Source organism: Apteryx rowi, unplaced genomic scaffold (genome assembly GCF_003343035.1).
Source record: "Apteryx rowi isolate R43461 unplaced genomic scaffold, aptRow1 scaffold_28, whole genome shotgun sequence".
NCBI classification, from domain to species: domain Eukaryota; kingdom Metazoa; phylum Chordata; class Aves; order Apterygiformes; family Apterygidae; genus Apteryx; species Apteryx rowi.
In genome coordinates, this window is record NW_020449196.1 from 3,194 (window position 1) to 26,455 (window position 23,262).

Sequence of the window (23,262 nt, forward strand, 5' to 3'; positions counted from 1 at the left end):
CCAGCTGCACCAGTGTCCTTGGTAAACTACTTTAAAGCACGTAGCAGCGGCTACAGCCTGAGGCCTAAGGCTTCAGCAAATTTAGCTACTAATGCTAAGCGAGTTGTGCTAAGCAACTAATCCTAAGCAGTGTAGTTCCATACTCTATATCTCATATAGATTGTTGTTCTGAAGGACCGCAAGGGCCCCAACAGACAAGTTTGTTTAATGTAAATGCTAAGAATTTCTTAACATACATTCTTTATGCCTTTCAAAAGTTAAATTGGCGTGGCTTTTGGAGACAGCTGATAGTTCAGTTTGTAAGAATGACATTGGAGCTCTATGAACTTTTGAAGTGAGGCTTACTGTCCTGCTTCATGGTAATGAACTTCAACTAGGAAACGGTACAAAATGTGTTAAATTTTTGCAGGGCTAAATATGCTGCATTTTGGGTTGGTGTCTTTTCATTTTGAATGCTGATGTTAGCTTACCAGTGTGTTAAACTCTTGCTGTTTACAGGTTTTCAAGCCCATGGCTAATGCTGCTGTGAAGATAGTGGAGAAAAATGGTTTTAGTGACAAGATCAAGGTAATCAACAAGCACTCCACTGAAGTTACAGTTGGGCCAGGTGAGGAAAATAAACTTAGGTTAAAAAAATTGCTAAGTCAAGAGATATATTTTTCTCTTTTAATTAAAAACAATTGGAAAAAAACAAATCCTTTTCTCTCTGGAAAGTGACATTGGAAGGTTATTTCAAAAAGAAGTGTTTGYAATAGTATTTCAGTAGTCATTTGAATTTCCATTGAAACTCCTAGGGGAAAATAGAGAATTTGCAGTACTCAGTGGATTCTCTTAGGAGAAGTGAGTTTTTGAATAGCTTGTCTTTACAGCATGGCGTCTTCTTGAAAGAGCTGTATAAAGTCTTAATATGATATTAAATTGTGTCTTTTAGATGGAGACATGCAGTGTCGTGCAAACATCCTGGTAACAGAATTATTTGATACAGAGCTGATAGGAGAAGGAGCTCTACCAACCTATGAACACGCACACAAGCATCTTGTACAGGTAAGAGGGTAAGAAACTGATAGAGTGCCAAACTGATCCCTAAGGAAACTCCATTATCTTTTGTGGAGTAAGGTAAAGATTATATTTGACTTAGGTTTCTGTATCCTTTATAAATAGGCCATCAGCTGTGCTAATTTCATATTCAGTGAATAATTTACTATACCCATTCCTAGAATAAAAGTTAGTGGAGTATATATTGTAAATCACAGCCCCTGAAATTACATTTAGTTGCTTTATATAAAAACCCAATAATTTGCTGGTTAACAAATATATTGCAGAAAGGCACTCAGTTCTGCTCTGCAGATCTTAACTTCCCTTAGTAGTTGTTCAGCTGGCAGATAGGTCCCAAGGTTTTTTCAAAAATAATAGAATTTTTTCTTTCCTCCTAAACTTGATGGGCTTCACCTCCCAGACGTAGATTTTCTGCTAAGGAGCTCTTGCTTCTCAGTGTGTTTTTCCCCACAGAGATGTTTTAAACACTATAATCAAATTAATATCCAGTATTTTTTGATAACTAAACTTTAGGTATAATCTTTAGTCTTTCTCCTTTATGCTTTCCAATTTTTCTATGCTCCTTTTAATTAAAATGTGGATGGCAAAACTTTATGCAGAATTCTGTGTCTTATTTTACCAGTTTTATACAGGGAGTATCACTTACTCTCCTTACTGCTCCCCATATATATATACACACACATATAGATATATGCACACATTATATATACATATATATATATAWAAATTGTAATTATCTCTTTTGTAAAAGCTTTGTTCTTGGGCTTCATCGTTAGCTCTTGATTCACAATGATTTTTTTCACAATGATTTTTTTCAGAACAAGTTATATGTTCTCTACTCTGTAAACATGGATAGAAAGTTGTCATTGGATAAATACTCGAGCCATTATTATTTACTCATTGCCCTTGCAAACTCTGTGTTGATAGCTTAGTAGTTACCTGTCTTGAAAGGCTTTGGATAGCTCTCATCTCAGAATGAATACAGAAACATGCGTTTAACTGAAGCTGGGAAACAGATTGATACTGTGGCCTTGCTGAACTACAATGAACAGATGGATAAGTATGTCATATTTCACAAATAGGGAGATAAAGAGCAGGTGCTCTGATATTACAGAAGTCTCTGAAATAATTGGAGTTTAAGATTTCAAAGCTTTTAGTCCTACTACTTTGTCTCTCTTTAAATTGGTTCACATTTCAATTAATTTACTTTTCATGTGTGTTAATAAGTCAGCTATGTTGAATGCATTTGTCCTTTATTTTGAACACTCAGGAAGGATGTGAGGCAGTGCCTCATAGGGCAACAGTGTATGTCCAGTTAGTGGAATCCAAAAGAATGTGGTCCTGGAACAAGCTGTTTCCTGTTCGTATCGAAGCAGAGGATGGTGAAAAAATTATTGTCTCCCCRTCAGAAATGGAGAACTGTCCAGGTGTTCCTTCAGTTTGTGATATCCAACTGAATCAGATGCCTTCAAGTGACTTCACTATCCTTAGCGATGTCGTGACAATGTTCAGGTAAGAGACTAGGTAGGCATTGTTTTGTTCCACACAAAATTTTCCTGTTACRTCTTTTAAATAAGTTGTGTATTCAGCTTAGGAAACTGATGGCAGTTTCTGAAGAATACTGAACTACTTCTCCAATTTTGATGCTTCTCTGCAGCGTGGATTTCAGTAAGCCAGTAAGGAGTGCTTCTACCTACTACAGAGTGCAGCTGGCACCTATAAAATCTGGCAAGGCACAAATCGTCCTTTCCTGGTGGGATATTGACATGGATCCCTCTGGGAAGATAAATTGTACAATGGCTCCGTACTGGGTAAAACCCACTTCTGCTCTCCAGGTAAAATACCAAGCCTTTGGTTATCATTATCATCTATCAGTAATTATTTTAAGTAAAGGTCATACTGAGTGTTTTAAGCAGCTGTCCCTTAAACTGTATAGGAATTTTGCTAACATATAATGTATTGGAAGATGGTAAATACACAAATCATAGAAATGTTAACTATAGTAACTACACATTTTGGGTTTACTTTAAGCAAAGGAAAGCTTAAAAACTGAAGTTGTCTTCTAGACACAAAACTCTTGTTTTTTTTTTTAATCTTCTTACCTTCACAAAATAAAATAAAATTTTGTGTGTATTTTTCCTTAAATAGTTTCCATCCCTGGTCAGAATTGTAATATGTATTTTGCTTCCATGTATTTTTTGTATTAAGTTTTTAAATGACAAAGTGAAATAAGATTATAATAATATAATCATACTCCCATAAAAAAGGCTGGTGTGGAAAATTACTGGATGTTTAAAGGAATGAGAGATCACTATTAAGTCAGATTCCTGTGCTTTTGTAGGAATGCGTTTACTAGTTGAATAAACTTAGTTGAGAGGAAAGTACAAAATAATTGTTTGCATTTACTGTGCTTGAGAGTAAAATTTAAAGCAAACAACTTCAGGGCATCYGGTCGACTTAGAACATTTTCAGTGCACTACACAGCTTTTGAAACAAAATAGTCTAACTGCTGTATCAGAATGAYACTAAGCGAGCTCATGTGATTCAGGAGGCTCCAAGCGCTGGTTACTGTCAGCAATTCAATAAAGCTTTCTAACGTAAGTGAAGTAAAGAGGTAAAAGAGCATTAATACACGCAGGAAAAAAAATGTGATCTGCTTTTCATGTGATAAAACACAAGCTTAGCTAGTCAGCAAGCCAGCGGTCTCGTGTTTATTCTGTTGTAAGAAATCTATATAGAGTGCGTTTGTTCACTGTACAGTATTAGTCCTTCCTCAGCCTTACTGATTTGAACAAGGTTCTTTCATTACATACTTTCATGTACATAGATGCTTCAAAGTCATGCCCATTCTTACTAACCAGTTTCTTGTTACTTGTTTACTTTTCATGTACTATTCATGAGTTAATTCCTAAGGTTTTGTTTATCAAACCTTTTCAGTGGAGAGATCACTGGATGCAATGTGTATATTTTCTTCCAAATGAGGAGCCAGTTTTCCAGGGTGAGAACATGTACCTGACTGCCTATCGTGATGAGTATTCTGTGTGGTATAAGCTYCAGAAAGCCAGGTAACAATACTTGTGTGTGAAAAATGATGGTACTTTACTGGTAGTTTGGGAGAGTATTTTTGGAAGAGTAAAATAAAAACCTAAAGACTAGCAGATTATTAAAAGCTACTTCATGGGCACTGAACAGGAGAAAAAGCTCCAGGATGCATAGAAACACAGCTGAGCTTTGGCCTGTGGGCTCCTCTGTTCTCCCTGGTAGGCATTCTGCTGCACAGCAGAGAAACAAAAGCGTTCATGGGTGGCTCCTGGAACTCCTAAAAGGAAGCTTAGGCGAGCTGGCACAAAGGTGAGGGAGTGAAGTAAATTGGAAATAGAGAATGAAAAGAGACAGAATGGTGATCAGCACTGTCTTCTGAAATGAATGTCTTTTGCTCAAGATAAAAGGAACTTAGTTGTTTTGGTCGCAATGGCAATAGCAGCCACAGTTTTTAGAAATCAGTACCAATTTTAAAAATTGAWGCCTGAGTTTTATGTGCCTTTTTACATTTAGGAATCCAAGCAAGCAACTTTTTTCTAAAATGTCTAAAATACCTAACCATCAAAGTCAGTGGGAAAGTTTAAAAAAAAAAAGTGAAAATTGGCCCTTTTTCTTCTTTTCATTTGCAAATACGAAACTAAAAGATATCTCTGTGGAACTAGTAAATTTGAACTAGTTACAGTGAAGTCCGTGTGCAATAAGATGCTTATTAGCTAAAATACATGAATTTACCTGTTTGGGGAAGATATGTTAGCGATGCTGTAGTTAATGTGTTTTTTTGTTTGGTTGGTTTTGKTTTTTTTTCGCAGAGAAGAGAACAAAGCAGATGTTCATGTTGAGAGTCCTGTTTGTAGATGTCAGGCTCATCTTCTCTGGAATAGACCACGCTTTGGAGAATTAAATGATCAGAACCGAACATGCCAGTACATCAAGTCTTTGACAAAAGTGAGTACATGTTGCCTCATGGTTTCTGTGGTAGATGTGTTTATCTTTTTATCTGCAGTAAGTATTAATGGATTCATTGCTCTCTTGCTAAGGAGTTTGCTCACAGAGTGCATTTTATTTAAATCAGCAGCTGTAAGTTGGATTTTGTCATGAAAACTTTGGTATTTCATTTTTTTTTTAATTGAAAGCAGCCATGTTTCGATGGGAACCTGTAGCAGCTCTGTATTATTTGTTAAAAAGATTATTGGTAGTTAGATAAAGACAGGTTTTTAATGATTCCAGGAGGAAATCGGAAAACATGTTCTACTAAATGCATAATACGTGTTTGTGTGAGTACTTTGTGACCTACAGCAAGGGATTACATGAACGTTTCTGACACTATTTGAAATAACTATATTAATCATTGTACCTCTCAATTCTTATGTCCTATGGGAGCATCTTCTCTACACATTGGGGAAAAAACACCACCTGAACACCTAGAATTTGAGAACTCTTTCATCCTGAATAGGAATAATGATGACAATTTATTTTCTATAGGTTCTGAAAATGGATAGCGTTTGTCTCTGCATCAGTGATGGCAGTCTGCTGCCTGTGCTGGCTCACTATCTTGGGGCGAAGCAGGTACAGTACTTCTTCCTGTTTTTCTGGTCTTAGCATTTTAGCTTGGTATTTTCAGTTCTCTGCTATAATTCAGCATTCCAGCCCTTTATTTAATTTACTTCAAGTGGTTCTTTAGTGACAAATGAGAAAGAAGCTCTCATTGTGTTTAAATGGAGGTGAAATTTATCCCTGATCAAGCTGAAGTCTAGGGAGACAACAAAGTTACCAGTTCTGATGTTTGCCACTGTGTAGCTTTGAATGACAGTGGTGTTCCTCAGTCCCTGCTGCTCCCTGTTTGCTTTCTTGTATCTTAATGCTTTTGGTAATATTCTTTTTACCAATGAAAATGTCTGACAGGTTTTTTTTCTTTTATGCTTGCAATGCTACAATTACATTYATTGTCTAGTCTGAAATGGAAGGTCCATAACAGCAAGATAAAAAGCTTTAAGAAAACTGACTGTGTGTGTGGACRGAATACTGGGAGCCACCTGGCTTTCCGACTGTATACCTTATCAGATGTGCTCTCTCCTGGAGTCCTTCAAACTAAAATCTATTACAGTTAGACTGAGTATCTGGGAGCACATAATGTAATCCTGAGGAAGATGCTAGGCAATTCATAGAAATAAATAATCTTGCTGAGTTAAACCTGTGATCCGTGGCCCCTGTATTTTTTTTGATGGTGGCCAATCACACATGACAAGGAGGCAGTACGAGAACCAGGCAAGGACAGAGAGTTCCAAAATAGTCTTTTCTTACTCTTTTTTTGCTTCCAAATATGACTTACAGTTGTGGTCTGCTTAGGTTGCCAGAATACCTTCTCACCACTCAGATAAACTGATTAAATTGTTTGCAATCAACCACAGGGATACTGATTCGGAAAGTGGAATAACTTTTTACAGTGCCTGTAAGTTTTCTGTAAATTTCTATATACAATGTGAGATGCTGATCAGGACTCATTAATATTTCAGCCTCTGTACCTAATAAATGTGGAGCACCTGGCTTTGATGCGGCTGTCCAGACCTCTCRGCTGACCATGCTCTTGCTATTTAGTCTGTGCACTACCAATCTGAAAAGATTTGGTGAAATGGAAAGGATACTGTGGTGATTTGCAACCCATCTAAAAACAGGTCTTTGGCAAAACAAGTTCCTCAATTAATGTAGTTGCTTGGCTTTCATCTGGCAGAGAAAAGATGATAGGCTGGTCACTGAATTAGGTCATTGACAGAGATCTAGATTGCTCTTGAGATTTGACATTGTTTAGCCATGCTTGAGGTTTACCTGTGGCTTGTTTTTGATCCGCAGCAACTTATTTTGGTGACAGACTGATGACTGTCTGCTGCACCTGCCTATATTTTTTGAGAAATTGTTACACAACCCCTCTATCTTCTCATAAAGCTCTGGAGGTTTAATTTACATCATAAAATACAGTGTGTCTAAATGAGTTTTAAAAGATCAAATAGAATTACGCATAAAGATCATAACTTCAGGAGGCTGGTGTACTGCAGTGCACATCAGAGCTCTCTCCAGCTAGCACAGTCAGGTCATGCTAAACCACACTTACAAGGAGTAAGAACTAATGCGGGCCGATTCATCGCACTGGCAATGCGGCCAATTGTAAGTGACCTGGTTTTTTTCCTCTGAGCTGAAGTCAGTGATACTCTATTCACCTGCTTCCAGAGGGAAAGCAGTTCTCCCTAAAGCCTCCGCTGTAATAGAATCTTTCTTGTTTTTTGCTTCGGTAAAGAGTAAATCCCCAAACCATTGTCAAAGTGGAAGTTTGAATTTCAGGCTGACTACAGTTTGGATTTAACAACGTTTTGCTGTAACAGTTTCCTTTTTAGGAATATGTTTGTGTTTGCCCAGAGACAACAATATGTCTAGAGCAACTGTTAATATTCTATGTGTATCTTAAAAATGGAAAATAAATAGTGGTGGTGTTTTGGTTTGTTTTTTTTTTTAACAGCTGTGAAAACAACATCATTAGGCCTGTACTTGTTGAGTAATTTGTTTTGTAAAAAAGGCACACGGCAAAGGATTGTGGAATAGATGCATGATTTTTATGAGCTAGCTATGTGCAAGTTCAATTCACTGGGGCATCAAAATAGTTCCTTCATTGTTCAGTAAGTAATCTTTTAATTAAAAACAATAAAGCTGGTTTGATTGACTATTGTGTGTTTTCTTTAGGTGTTTACATTAGAAAACTCTGCTGTGTCCTGTTCTGTCATGGGAAAAGTGAGTATTTAGTCTTCTGTTTAAGCAATAAATGAACTCATGAGATTGTTAAGGCCAAAGCTGATGACTTTGATTGTCTTTGTATCAACTGCTTGGAGGTTAAATCAGATTAATGAACATTAATCATACAGTCTGACAAGACTGTGGGAAGTGGGAATATATATTTTGGGGAGGTTGTTTTTGCTTTTTTCCGACAGGTTATGTAGAGCTTTATGCAAATACTTCTCCATCAGTGGTTTACGTTTTATTGTTTGTGTTCGGTCACTGGTCTTAGCTGCCAGGTGAAAGGAAACTTGCAAGCACAACTTCCCATGTGAGCTGTCTTGAACCTTGTAGCTTTAACCACAAGCTGAATAGGTCACTGGGGATGTCAGCCTGAGTCGAGAATGATGGTTGCCAGTGCTTGCTCTCTCTTGACTGCTATGCATTGGACTGCCTGCCCGAGCATCTACTCTGCTGCCCTCGTTCCATCAGTGGTAAAAGCCAAGCTGTTTGTTTCTGAGGATTAGTGGCATGTGAGGGCATTGCGTAGCTTGCACCAGTCTCATTTGGGAAGTGGCATCTAATAGTTCTGTTTCCTGGTGAGACAAGACTTTGGGAATGCTCCTCTTTTGTTTGGTTCATTGGAGGCTGCAGGGAGCGGGTCTTAACAGCAAGTGATGTTTCCACTGCTTCTTTGGGGTAAAGCAGAGCAGGACCCAGGCAGTGGAGTGCAGGCTGTTCACGTAGAAGAGGCAGCTAATGTCTAAGAAGTGATTGGAAGCAGCTTCCTTAAATCATGTCGGCTGTGTCTGTTCCAGGTGGCACTGTATGTCTGAAAGCAGTCTAGCTCAGCATGTGGCTTAGGCATTCAAAAAGGTGAACAGCAGGCAAGTTGGGGCACAAACCTGGTCTAAAAGGCAAGCCAAATATGCAGTGTATTCATAGTTTACATAATTTTGATCTTTCCTGACCATCTTTCCCATATGCTTTAGAGTCCAGATGAATGAGAGTGAGGCAACTTTTGCATGCTTTGCCTTTTATGTACTTCACTGAAGGAAGTAGCATGTGCTTTGGCTCACTAGGTATAATACGTTGGCTCTAAGTGCAYGCACCCTTCGAAAATATACTTGTAGAATATATTTTGAAGGGCAAGTCATGGAAGCCAGCTTTTTTAAGTTCCTTTTGGACAGTGGTTTCCTTTTGGTTTATGTTGATTTAAAAATACTATTTTGGTACAGGTTTTAGTCTCTTGTAGCTTCTAACAAAGAAAGCCTAAGCTCCTTTTTTTTTTTTTTTTTTTTTTTTTAAAAAGCAAATCATCTTGAAGATAAAATTAAAATATTAGAAGCACGTCCTGAATTGCTGACATCTTCTCATTTGGAAGATAAAAAAGTATGTAACAGTTGTCCAATACTGAATTTTGGGGGGGCGGGGGGAGGAGGTGAAAATGAATTTTGCTTTCCTACTGAGTTACCATAACCACAATTAATCCCATTATATCCCAGCTCATATAAAGTGTAATGAGCAGGTGGTACAGACTTTGCTCTACTGAAACTAAGTGACATTTAGTTTATACGCTTTGGTGGTTTTTTTGTTTGTTTTAAAAGGGTATGACTTTCCCTTCCTGCATAACCTACACCAGTTSTAAGGGCAGGTAAACTTGTTTAACTGCATATGTGCTATTAAGCTGTAGCTCTTCTTCCTCAAGCCAATCAAAAGTCTGTCTGGAAGTGCTAACAATTTTTAAAATAAAAAATACAAACTTTGGTGACTTTTATTCCAAACTTTCCAACCTAAAACTGCAACATTCTCTTTCAGACTTTGTAGCAGGAAAAGTAATTTTAGCATTCACTAACTAAAAATAGAAAAAGAGGTCTGTTATGCAGGATATGGAATATGCAGTAGTTACATCCTTATGGAACAGCGGAAGTTCTCATCTAGTCAACTTTGCTTGCTTTATTGCATTGTCAATAATTGAAGATATAAATAGCCTGTGTTGTTGTTCAAGCTGCTATTCTTATTTATAATGCTCTTTATCTCCCTCTTCTTTTTGACAAGATTTCAGTTCTTCTTGGAGAGCCATTTTTTACTACAAGTCTGTTGCCATGGCACAACCTGTATTTCTGGTATGCTAGGACAGCTGTGACCAGGCATCTTGCCAGCGATGTCACTGTCCTACCTCAGTCTGCTTCTTTGCACGTGATGATTGTGGAGTTTCAGGTGAGATTGTTTAGAACCATGCATTTCCTATGGAATCACTTAATATTGAGTACTCTTTCAGGATTTTTTTGTAATCTCAAGTTTATCTCTCTTAACACTGCCCCCTTTGATATGTCTTTTGCTCTTACCTACTGAGATCAAATAAGAAAAATTTGACATCTTGAAGATGTGTTTTGTCATTTCAGCCATCCCTTGTCAGAAAATTAAGAACTTGAATCATTTTGACCAAATTTAGGCACATTTTTAAAAGAAAGGATTGAATGTTTAAAATATTTCTGTAGATTAGAGAGAGATTACTGAAGTATGTCAAAATTGTGGTGACTTTTAAAGTGTGATATTCTGTAAAATAACAGTTTTTAAGATAGTATTTTGTGAGTATAAGGCTGTAGGCAGGATTTGCAAATGTATATATGTATTTTTTTCCACAGTAAATCTGAATCATTTGAGGCTGTGCACAGTTCTAAAGTTGAGCATAGTAGGGGTCACATGCTAAAAAATACTTTGAAAAATTACCTTTCAGAAATTGTACAAAGGCAAACTTTTTTTTTTCTTTTTAAAACACTTACTGGAGCTGGAGATGTTCAGTAAAGGTTGCAAAGGGTTAACCTACTATGACAATGAAAATTACATAAGTACTTTGATAATTAATATGCAAAGCTTTTGTCCAACAGCTTAAGTGAGGAAACTTCTTGGTCTCAAATTATGTAACTAAAATACACATATCTATAAACCAAAAAATAATACTTAATCTAACATTTTCACATGTATGTAACCTTAACTTTATCTCTTTAAGAGTCAGCTCTTCCCTCTCTTTTCTTCCCTCTGTACAATTCACCAGCTTCGCAAATAACACAAGGAAAGTTTTGTAATTGAGCCTTCTCTCACTTAATAGTTTCCTTATTCCAATACTCTGTAACCCTGTTCTTTCCCCTCTGCCTTTGATTTTGAGCAGATTATACAAGTGAAAATATGCATTCTTTTTCTGTCTGGGATAAATCATACTGCATGTTTTTACGTGCTTTTTGTGATTTTCTGCAAAAATGTAGAGGGCTTAAATATTTTCTGAGCGAATAAAGTTAACCTGAATCTTGTAACAGGAAGCAAATTTGCAAGACTAAACAAGAGTAATCAGATTCAAATAAGCAGTTAATTTTAATTCCATGCTCTCTTATCCTGAGGATTTATGTTTCTAGAACTCAAAGCATTTCCTAAGGAAGTGAGCATTATTCTCTCCGTGTTTTGGATGAGGAAACAGAAGCATGCAGAGTGATGACTCGGGATTATTCAGCAATCTAGTAGTAGAACATAGAATAACATTCAATTCACTTAAACCTCAGTTCTAAACTTTTAGGTATTAGGTTATGTTCTGCTTTGTACACCAATTTTGGTAGATCATTGAACTTGTGTTTCATTCCATTGAGCTATTCCAAAAGCTATTGCTTTTATTTTACATTTTCCTCTTTGTTCAGTGGTGAATCTAGACCCAAAGAAGAGAACATGTTTTTTAACAACCTCCGCATTTGCCAGTCCTTGGTTAGACAGAAGGAGAAGACATACTCGTCAGGCATTCTGTAGGACTGGTTCTCTAGCCTGTCCTGTCCTCCAAAATTTGGATATCTCATTAAATTAAAGCAATTAGCTAAAGCTGGATTCAGGAGAAGAAATTTCATTAAATTATTTCAGTTACAAATTTTGTTTGGTCCATAATTGCATTTAGGGAGCAGGATGCTATCTAGGTAACATCATACTTCTAACAGTATAAAACTGTAGAAGTCCTTAGCTACCGAGAATGAGATTTTATCATTGGGGTGAATGTAGAGGGCCTCCATACACAGAGTGAGCATGAGTATCTCCTAATCCTTTTAAATAGTCTGGTATATCTTGTACACCTGCTGTGAGATGAATTTCACCCTGGAAAAGAGATTTTTGAGATGGATATGGCAGAAAAGCTGTTTGATCAAGCCTTTCTTTGTAAAGGGGGGGAAAATATATTGTGAATCGTCCATGCATTAATCTTTATTTCATTATTAATTAATGATTCTTGCAAACTGGAAGGAAAAAATTGTTCRGGTTACACATTCACTGTGACAGTTCTCAGCCCACAAGCTGTCTGTTCTCCTGAGATAGGCCAAGCTGAAAATCTGCAGCTTGTTACATCAGATATACTTTGCAAAGTGTTACAAACCAATTTATAGACTATGTTTATGCATTGTTTACTTCTATTAAGGAAAAAAGTGTACAGTGGAAAAATACAGGCTGAAAGTTATACTTTCACTTTGTTGTGTTTGTGTGCTTGCCAGAGCAGTTTGACATTTAAAGACAATCTACAGCAGACTAGACTTTTTGAACTCCTTACACGATCTGTTGTACTCAGCCCTGAGAAAAGATGCTGAGCAAATCCGCAGCATGCCACACCCCCAGTACGTGGCTAGTACTGCTAAAATGGTCTGCTCTGACAGATTGAGTGATATCGCAGGGGAAAAGAAATGGAAGAATACATCTTTTGGGATTAAACAAAGTGTGTCTAGCAGCGAACTTGTTTGTGTAAGATGCATTCTGTCAATACCTTTCATACACAATGAAATACATTGAATTAAAGTAGTTAGCAGGCTTTAAATTCTCTGTATGACCCCAAAGGAAATACACACATTTTTTAGGGTTAGTAATGATCTAAAGAGGTCTTATTCTCCAAATGTTAAGCTGCAAGTATCTTAGGATGAGCACATGCAATCACTGATCACTTTAAAATGGAGGCTGTGGTGAGTACAAGTTATGCACTTATTTAGCTGCTCTTTGTCACTGGTGTACTTGCCTTGCTCCCTAGGCATTGCTGTTAGCTGCTTTTAGATATAGCATATAGTATTAAGTGGGCATTTGTTCAAACCCAGTAAGACTCTTCTTGCATAGCGCACTCTTTGTCGATAGCTCTCTAATACTAAGGATAATAGCAGGGCTGCTACAACCAGACTATGTGCATGTGTGGGTTTGGTTTTTTTTTTTTTTTCTTTTTCCACCCAGGCTGGCAGGCATAGAGCACAGAATTAATTCAGTTTGCTCCCCAGGCTGTCTTATGAGCTTTCTAAGAAATGATGAAAAGCTACAGTGACAATTTTGCATTTACAGTAAAAAAGGGTAAAAGAGTAAATGGTCTTCCTGCTTGGCACTTCTTGAGTATCCCTACCAGCAGTGGCATTCAACAGTGTTGTAGAGAATTGCACTAAATTACTAAGAAAAGTGGAATGCTTAAATTACTCTACTTAAAGAATATTGGGTAAACCACTGGGAGATTCTGTATAGTCACTCTAGTTCATGATGTATTGTATTCAGACATAAGTTTATAAGAGCACTTATTTAAATTTATAGTATTCCTGATGCCTTCTTGTAAAGTAGAAATCCAGTGAGCAATACCCGGTACAAGTAGAAACCTTTGAGATTGCTCAGCGCAGCAGTGAACAGGTGATAAAATATGTGTATCTGAAACTAGTGAATGTTCTCATTCCGTTAGAGACCATTAATGCAGTCTTTTGAACTAAATCACTGTCAGTCCAGCAGTTGCTAAGCTCTGTAAAAGGCATAGTAACAATCTGCACGTGTATTGCCTTCAGTCTCTCCGGTGGTTGACCTTTTCCTGGCTCTAGCTAATCTCTTATCTCTTAACTTTTTTCCCATTAAATAAGCAAGGAAACATTCAGTAGGAAAATATTCTTTCAGCAGAACTATTTCTCTAAATAGGTGGGTTTTTGKTTTTTTTTAATGATTGCATGGAAGTGGCTAGAAGATGCAATGTAATATGTCCTGTTATGTGGCATCTATTTTGGCTGACTTAGTGTGGGAAGGTGGAAGGATTTTTTTCCTACCTTTTTTTAAATGAGTGAATGCACTTTACTGTTAACAATTTAATTCATAACTAAAATTATTTCCTTTAATAAAAACAAACAAAACCCTGTTTTCCTCCTTAGGACTTATGGAGAATCCGGAGTCCGTGTGGCACCTGTGAAGGTTTTGATGTGCAGACTATGGATGATATGATTAAAGTAAGAACACTCAAAATAGTTTCAGCACAAGTTTCGGCAAAACAGAACAAAACTCACTTTGGCTTGAAAAAGTATCTAGTGAACATTTAAATGTTCATATGTCACATGAAAAAACATGGTTTTACTTTTTCATAAACACAGCAGCTATTTAATTCTTACAAAATAGAATAACTTCTTTGGCATGGCGTTTGGGGTTGTATGTTTCTTGTTATTTGACAAACTGTTCAGCACTGCACTGTCTTGAAAGTACTTGCATTGGTTCAAAAAGGGAGGTAGGAAATCCTGTTCTCTAAAACTTTATTCTGAGGTTGAAATCAAATCAGCTGGCAGTTGTTCATCAGYGAATCCAACTGTCCTTAGGCTAGCGTTTAAAGAGTGCTTTAAGTGCCTTTAGGTTAGYGCTTTAAAGAGAAAAAAAGGCTTTTTGGCTTCCAAGAAATAGATATGAAGGGTGAGATTTATCTGTCTAAACTTCTAGAGCTGTAGTGTACATCTCCATATCTGAGGTAGCCATTTAGGTTGCCTTTATAGTCTTCGTGGAGGACTGTAGACAGTTCTAGAGTAGAATTCATCTCGAGGGAGACAAAAAGAAATTAAATGCATTGTTTTGAAAGTACCCATTTTTGCCTGTTTGACCACTGAGGACCATGGTCCTGACAATTAGTTCATGCTTCTAGTAGATATTTTTTGTTGTGCCTAAAAAGTACAGTCCTGTCCTCTTGGAGCCTTTTGCCTTAAATATTCTGGGTCCAGGTCACCAAGTAACTTGAAAACAAGGACTGTTAGCCTTTGGACTGTTTTTACATAGTTTTATTACTTTTTTTCTTCAGAATTCTCTGAATTTTAGGGAATCCAAGGAAGCAGAACCTCACCCTCTGTGGGAATATCCTTGCAAGTCACTCTCAGACCCCCAAGAAGTTTTGATATTTGACTTCAGAAGAACAGTACCACAGCACTGTCTCAGCGCAGAGGGTTCTTTAAATCTTTTACGGTGAGTTTTCTCTTCGTAGTAAGTATTCACATCATAATGATGAAAAAAAGGTGTTTTTTTTAACTTCACGTTCCATTTTTGTGTATTATACTTAATTAGTGGGATCACATTTAACAGTATCTAAAGATGTTACCTAAACTTGTGGAAGCTCCTGTGACGGTAACTTCCTGTGCCTTTTTTCGGATTCACCCTGTCTGCCTTCACAGATAACTCACAGGCAGCTATAGCATTAAGGGTAATTCGTAGGTGAGATGGCTGTGTTTTAAAAATAGCATTTTATTAGATTGTTACCCTTATTTAGAATGTAAACAGATTAACTTACAGTCTAGAGAAAACAAACCAATATCTGGATGGTTTTAGTCTTTCAGTTTGTTCCCTATTGCTGAGTTCTGGCAGAAACAGCTCCTGTTTAGCCTTCCAAATTCTGTTTAATAGCTTTAAAGTGTACAGTATCCTTCCCTTTAACTATAGTTAGCTTTTGATATTTGTCATATGTCTTCAGAGATATTTTTCACTATAAGTACAGACTGTAGTTTATTCTGTGCAAACTTGACATACTGTTAGGAAATAAAAAAAATAGGGAAATTTGCATTTAACTTATTCTAGAGTTTATATAATCTGAACACTGCTGTAATTATGCTGTTCCTCTTTGTGACATCAAATTCATGGCCCTTAATCCCTTGGAGTACTTGTGTGCTGCAGATTATTTGTCTGGATAAAACTCATGGAAAGTTTGCCCCCCTCCCACCCCCATGAGAATCATGGGAGAACCCAGAACCGTCTGCATGGGTTCTCTGTGCCTTGGAACCCGTTGTTTTTACAGGCAACATGTTAGCATGGCCTCTGCTCCTTGTGGAGCAGGGACTTGGTGAAGTAAGATGGGTTACATAGTAAACATTTTCCCTAAATCCAGAAATAGTGGAAGCTGGGGTATCTGAATGAAAGGTTCCCCAGATAGGCTATATAATTTCTTCCATGTTATCTTGAATGCCTGTTAAATGACTGGCAGACTTAGTTGTTACATCTGCTCCTCTTGTCTTTTTCAGATTTCAGATCTGCAAATGCTTAAAAACTTGCTAACCACTGACARATTTATTCAACTGTTCAAGTTTCTCCAAAGGAAACAAGTTACTTATGCGTTCCTAAACCTCATGAGGAATGGGTGCAGTGTTTAAGCTATCAGTATTACGTAAAGTTAATGCTAAGATGATAGGTTTTTGGTTTTTTTTTTTTTTTGTCTCCCGTCTTTCTCCAGGAAGGGAAAGAGCCATGGAGCAGTTCTGTGGATGGAATATCATCTTACTGCTGATATCTCTATTAGCACAGGGCTGATGCAGATTTCAAATGACAAGGTATTTCTTCGATCTGTAGTTTATTATCTCTCATAAAGTCTACAGAATTACAATGCTGAAAAACATATCTTTGCTGACCCTGGTGTCTTGGTTTATGTAGTGCTACTTGTTACCCTATTTGAATCCTATGTGGACAATACTAGTAGAATTATCTACTCACCCTTTTTGTGGGAGCAGGAGATGTACCTTAAAACAGGAGAGTCTGAATCAGATTCAAATGCTTCTGTAGTTTGGAACCACATTCAGAACTGTCATATGATGCTAGCTTGAAGTAGGATTTATTCATGCAACTTCCTTTCCTCAGTTCAACAAAAGCAAAAACTTTGAGGGGAAGGAGCCCTAAATATTTTCTCTATCCCATCTAAATATTCCTTGACCAAATCCATTTTTCTCTATAACATCACTGCGCAGTGTCGTATACTGGATTTAAAGAAATTTGTTATGCATTCCTGAAAAGAAAGAATGTCAATGAAAGTAAGAAATGTATCTGATCTTTGTATACTGAACTGTGGACGAGAACTGTTGTGTTCTTACTGCATTATTACTGTCCGGTATCTTGGAGTTGTGACTGCTTTCACTTTTAACTCTCTCCTATAGGGAAACTGTGAATGGAATCCCCACTGCAAGCAAGCTGTCTATTTCTTCAGTTCTGTTATTGAATCAGAAACTCTGACAGACCTTCCTAGCGCTGTCACGTATGCTATAAATTTCAACACAAAGACAGGAGAGATTACCATGGATTTTAAACTATTATAAAATACTTGCCTTTTACTCATGTTCCTAAATTATAATAAACATATATGGTATTCTCTGTATGGCAGAGGGTTTTTTTATTGTGCCCAGAGAGCAAACTGATCATTTTGAAAAATACTTTAAATCTATTTGGTTTTCCTTTCAAAATATATAGCTGGGGAAGTATAGAGAAACTTTCTTTCTAAGAATAGTTCTTGTTGATGGAATTATATGTGTATGTTTGTTATCTTCTGTATTAGTGTGAAACTATATTGTATTTTTGAGGTTTTGAATAATATGGAGACATGAAGCAGTCGACTGACTGGGTGTTGCATGGCATACCAGTGGATGAAGACATTAAATCTTGCACTATGTTAGATAAAATAAGTTAAACTTGTCTGTTTCTAGGCTCTGCACTTGCCACTGTCAAATTGAAAATATTATTCAGCGTGCACTGAAAGAAATCCTGTGTCAAGCTACATAAGTATTTTAGTACATTTAATGTGGAAAAGGAAACAGGGTGGGTACTTGCAGACTTGTTTAAGTTGTGACTGATCTTAACCTGAAATGGTCAGTGAATTAACRTATTTTGCACTGACATTCCCCAGGAGTCTGAGATATGTGTTTCTAAGAGACCTTTGCCAAACTGGACAAAGTCTGGAACAGAATAACTGGAATTTAGAAAACGTACACATTCAGATTAATTGGAAGTGACAAACTGATTTTAGTCTGTCTATARACAACCAGAAACAAAAGAAAAAGAGTTGTAGTCTAAAAACTTCTATATCTGTAAGAAATATGTAATATATGTAATATGCATATATGATAAAAAATGAGGCCTTATATTCATTTCATCAGTGATCAAAATAATTTATCTGCTAGTTTAGGTAAGTTGTATGTTGTTCTACAATAGCACAGGTCCACAGCTGAGGTTTTCTTAGTTGCATTCCAAATCATATTGATAGAAATTGCAGTACATGACCATGTGTGTGCAATTAATGCTGCTTCATATGAACAGTCAATTTGTGTATTAGTTTTGTATATGTGACCTATTAAGTGTAATAGAAAAATAATGTACTGTCTGTCCTAAATTATGGTAGCCAGCTGCAGGGATAACTCTGCTTACCAAAGCTACTCCCATTTCCTCTGACCAGCAACTCCTGCAGAGTGAAAGGAATGCCGTGAAGAAGCCATGAAGGAGCAGAAGCCCACTCTACTCTACCTTGCTCGTCACTGCAGTATGTAACTCTGGTGAGTAGGAATTTTTCCTCCTTTTCTTCTGAAAGTGTGATGATTATTTATAGACTTCAAAGCCATCTGAAATATTCCTAATTTTTTCAGAATTATTTTCCTGACCTGGGTCTTAACATTTAACAAATATGTAAGGACTCAGGAGCCCGAGGCATGTAGGAGATGAAATACATGACTAATGTTTTTCATTAGAACAGAACACGAGCAGCACAGCAGCACTACCAGCAGCAGACTGAGGTCCGCTGATACTACTCGTCAAAAAGGTACTGTTGTTTAACTTCAGACTCTCATTTCTTAAAAACTTGACCGGAATATATAGGTTGCTGTCTTATTAGACAACTGTTTCTAATTTTGATACACTGTTCCTAGCCTAAGGAAAATATGGTAACAATGCAAGGTCTTTGTGGCTTTTCTATTTAAAAAAATGCAGTTTTCTTGAAACTGGGGTAATAACAACTAGAACAAAAGGAACAGTAACAGGGCCAAGCCTTTATCATTTGTTACTATATTGCAATCAGAATTGTACAGTAAGACTATCACTAACAGTGCAGAATTCTAGGAAGAAAAGTCAATTCGGAGGAAATTAGCAGCTAATGCGTGATGTGTGTATTGGGATGAACTGATGGAAGTACCTGGCTTGCCTCAGTCAAGAGCAAAACRTACTAGCATGGTCAGAGCAGGGAGGTTAAATATTAGGTGTCTTGTGCACAAAAGCAGTCCAGTTTGGTGCAGAGTGCAACTTTTTGCTCTCTCATCTCCTCCCCACTCTCACTTTAATTTGAAAAAGCAGTATGGCAACAATTGAAGAACAGGTTATTTAGCTCCCAGAAAGATAACCTTGGCATTACAAAACTGATTCCAACTGAGAATTTGGCCCATGGCTGCTACTAAGACTACAAAAGTGGTTGATACAAGGTACTACAGGACTGGATTTTGCTTGTGGTATGCTTCATCTGGCCTCCTGCGTTTTCCCTGAGGGAGACAACACAGTAGAAAAAACAGCTAGATGCTGCCTCCCCGGCATTTGCTTGTAGCCTGACACATAAAGCTGAACTGTTGTTCCTGCTATCCAGTACAACTAGCTTCCGAAGGTGCTTTGTATGTATTGCACAAATGATTCTGGATCTAACAGCAGCATATAGTGTTCTAAAGCTAACAAAGATGTAAATGGCAGCAATATATTAGAAACTGGCAGCAATATATTAGAAACTGTAGATTTAAAAAATAAAAATAAAATAGAGCAAAACCACAGCTGCCTTTATAGTATGCATTTTAATTTGTTTTTAGTGTTAGCTTTCCTAAAGATGATTGTATAAATAGGTGCCTGAATCATCCTTGCTACGAAAAAAATAAATTTGCTAGAATACCAAAGGGAAGAAATACACATTGATGGGAATTTGTATTATGTTATTAGTATTATATATGATGGAGATAAGGGGGGTACTGTGGTGGGTGCTGGAAAAACATAGTGATGTAGATGAATCACATCTAAACCCTGTTGCTTTTGTGATACTTAATCTCAAAAGACTAAAAGGTGGGTGTAGTGCAAGTGAAAGCCATAGGTTACATGGAGTAGTGTATCTGCAAGTATAAACTAAATTGTGGAATCGTATGAACCATATTATCTGCACATGTGGAAAGACATCTCAAGTTTCTGCATGCCTGAAGCAGTAATTATATTGCTGTTGTCAAAAAAAAACAAAAACAGAAAAAACTTGTGCATATCTTAGCACCTGTGTTAGGGGAATGAAATCTGATGGATGTGCTCAGGAAACCTTGTGCCTGTTTTAGTTTGCAGTGAGTGCGAGCAACATTGTTAATGCTTGCTGGTTACTCTTATGTATTTAGACAGACACTGAATTTGCTTTAGGGATTTGGTAGAACATGCTGAAAGCTGATCTGTTGAAGCCAACACTTACCACATGTATGGTTTGAGTGTTTTCAGATTGGTAGCATGTAGCCATTAAATGCTGATACATACCAAACACTTGTGTTGATATGAATCTGGGTGACATGGGGAAAGCTTTGTTCAGTTGTAATTAGGAGTATTTAGCATATGTATCAGTCTTCCTTTACTTCTGTAAATGTTCCAGGGTGGACTTACAGCACGTAGTGTGATCCGTAAATTGCTTGGAAAACAGCTTCTAAGGGGATGTTGGCCATTCCTTCTATTCATCTATACTTCTACTTCTGTTCTCATTTTACTGCAAGTACACAGGAAAAAAAGCCACTTTAGCAGGAAAAAACACATCTACCCAGTAGCAGCATTCCGCCTCCCAGGTGTTCCCAAATCTGACAGAAGCTCTGCCATGATGTGCTATCTGAGCTGGAAGAGCCTCTGTGCTGCCCCCATGGGCTTTTTTTTTTTTTTTTTTTTTTTTCCTACATGAAAACAAGTTTGATCCTGACCTGGCCTGCAGGCTTAGATGCATGTTTTAAAAGAAACAGAATCCCTTGCCACCACTGATAGCATTACAGTTCATATGTTGCATGAGACCCAGTATATAACTAGTATTTTTTTTAATGGGGCATAAGAAAAGCTTATTCCAAAGATGTAGGCTTCATACAAGTATTAAAAATAATCATAAATTACAGAGTTTTTCTGTTCACATTTAATTTCCCTACTGCAGTTTTGCAGCAAAAATAATAACTTTTCTGTAGTGCTGAATTGTGATGAAAGTTTTACTAATGCTTGGTAGTTGTTAGTAAGTGGTTATCACACCACTAATCCACAAGAGGGTGCTGAGAATCCACATTTTAAAGATTTTTCAGTCAATGCATTAGAGATAATAAATCTTTCCTTCTAATAAGGAGAAGTGCGTAGTGGTTCAGACTTGCAATGCAGTTGGCTCATCTTATGTGCAAAAACAGTGCTTGATCTTATAAGATACACCATATCCACATGCACTGAACTTGAAAACTAGCTCAAAAACACAGTGACAACTGCTAGTAAGACTAATTTGAACTTGCACATACAATCAAAAAACAGGCAACAAAGTGCTGTATGTTAAATATGCAGAATGAATAATACCAGGACAGTGAAACTGTCTTGCCCTTCATTAGGACTATGCAGTGGGGCAAGTCTTGCACTGAATTCAAAGGGTGTGCGGTGGTTTTCTTTGTTTTTTGTTTGKTTGGTTGGTTGGTTTTTTTAAGTCATGTCAGCTGTAAGATTTGCTCCTCTGGTACTTTACTCTTGTCTGAAGGCTGGATGATTCAAGGCTTCTTGGAGATCCAAGAGCTTGGTTTTCTCCTTCATTAGTCCCTTTGAAACTGCACTGTGTAGGCTTCCTGCATTTAACAAGATAGAGAATTCAGTTCAAGACTAATTTATTTAGTCACTCATCTTTTGTATTCTCTTTGCAGTTACAGCTGGTTGCTATGAGGAGAACAGACTTTTATAGCTTTGCTTCTTACTGTTAGATATTTCTAGTGAAGATTGTGAGCTGAATACAGTGGATGCTTGGGTCATCATCCTACCTAATTGGCTTCAGTGACACTGCAGACTGTTAATTTGATTTGGTGTTTAATCAGTCATTTTCAAACTTGACATTTTCAAGCATTTAACAGGGATTAATGATTAAGATGGTCTCAGAGAGAGAGAGGTATGTGTTATTATTCCAGTTTTTCAGATGAGCAAAAATTGAGAGTGCTCTGTGTGGGTGTTCAAGTGTTTCATCTGCCCTGAGCTCTCACTGTAAGATTAGAGCCTCAGAGCTAAAAATGACTTGCTCAAGGCCATGCAGAATAAACTAATCCCCTGACTCTCCCTTGCTCTGCTTTAATCATTTGTTTTCTTAGTGCAGTGTGATCTCAAATGCAGCCTTACGAGGTTTGACCGAGATACAGCAGATAAAGGCTCAGAGGCAGCAAATCCTTGGATCCTTTGGTAATTAAAACCATGTTATATGCACATATATATGTGCGTATATATATATTTACCAGGCCATAGGGCGTTGCTTTTGTTTTTAAAGGCTGTCATGAAGATGACCCACTTCTTCTTCAGCAGGATCCTGTCTAGGGTCCRAGAGCCCTAGAAATGCTTCCTTTGCGGACAAGGGCACTAACGAAGGAATGAGAGCTGATAATCTTCCTGCCTGCAGAGGCAAAGCCCCACAGCCGCTGGCCCGGCGGCGCTCCTCACAGCCGCGCGGGCACGGTCCCAGGCGCCTTGGCTCTCGCCTTACCCCACTGCGGCTGGCCAAGCGGCCGGCGGGGCCTGGTGGGGGTTTGCTGAGGCGCAGCTGCGGGACGTACCGCAGCAGAGCCAGCGCGTCGCGGACGTCGTCCCTTGCTCCTGCTGTTTTCCGCAGCCTCAAGTGCTCGGAGCAGCCCCTGCTCCTCTTGCTTCATGCCTCCCTCTGAGGTACTGGGGAAAATGATGGGCCCTGCGGTTTATTGGGCTCCTGCTCGCTCTGTTCTCCAGCAGAGTTGACTGCTTGCTTCGTGGTAAAGAGAAAGAAACCAATTATTCACAACCCTGAGAATCGGCAAATAAATCAGGCTGCTGGGATGAACGGAGGGGGAGGGAGAGAGACAAGCAGCCTTCATTACAGCACTTGAAAATGTCGTATTTGTCCTCACTGCCGCATGTCTAGGGCCTGCTGAAGGTGTGAGCTGTAGGTGCTGCGTCCTGCCCCGCCGGCGCGGCGCGGGCTCGATAAACCRGCGCCTGCAACGCGGCTCGGCACGAAGCCGGGGGCTGCCCGGCTCTCCTCGGGGGCGAAGGGCGCCGAGCGCGCCCGGGAGCGAGCACTAGCACCCGGGCTCGCGGGGAGGAGAGCGGGCGGCCGAGGGCCCCGCCAGGCCCGGCCCGGCCCGGCCC

The 23,262-nt window shown here is 38.2% G+C and overlaps 1 protein-coding gene across 1 annotated transcript in view; it reads left to right on the forward strand.

Moving 5' to 3' along the window:
- The window catches only part of PRMT7 (protein arginine methyltransferase 7), a 19,652-nt gene extending 2,378 nt beyond the window's left edge, over positions 1-17,274 (forward strand). Inside the window, 14 exon segments of the mRNA XM_026068804.1 lie at positions 466-607; positions 932-1,044; positions 2,327-2,568; positions 2,714-2,891; positions 3,994-4,121; positions 4,908-5,043; positions 5,581-5,664; positions 7,828-7,875; positions 9,160-9,249; positions 9,916-10,077; positions 14,037-14,111; positions 14,942-15,102; positions 16,358-16,454; positions 17,052-17,274. Of these exon segments, the coding sequence (XP_025924589.1) occupies positions 466-607; positions 932-1,044; positions 2,327-2,568; positions 2,714-2,891; positions 3,994-4,121; positions 4,908-5,043; positions 5,581-5,664; positions 7,828-7,875; positions 9,160-9,249; positions 9,916-10,077; positions 14,037-14,111; positions 14,942-15,102; positions 16,358-16,454; positions 17,052-17,210 (1,815 nt within the window). The 3' untranslated portion in view covers positions 17,211-17,274.
- Positions 17,275-23,262: the final 5,988 nt, after the last annotated feature.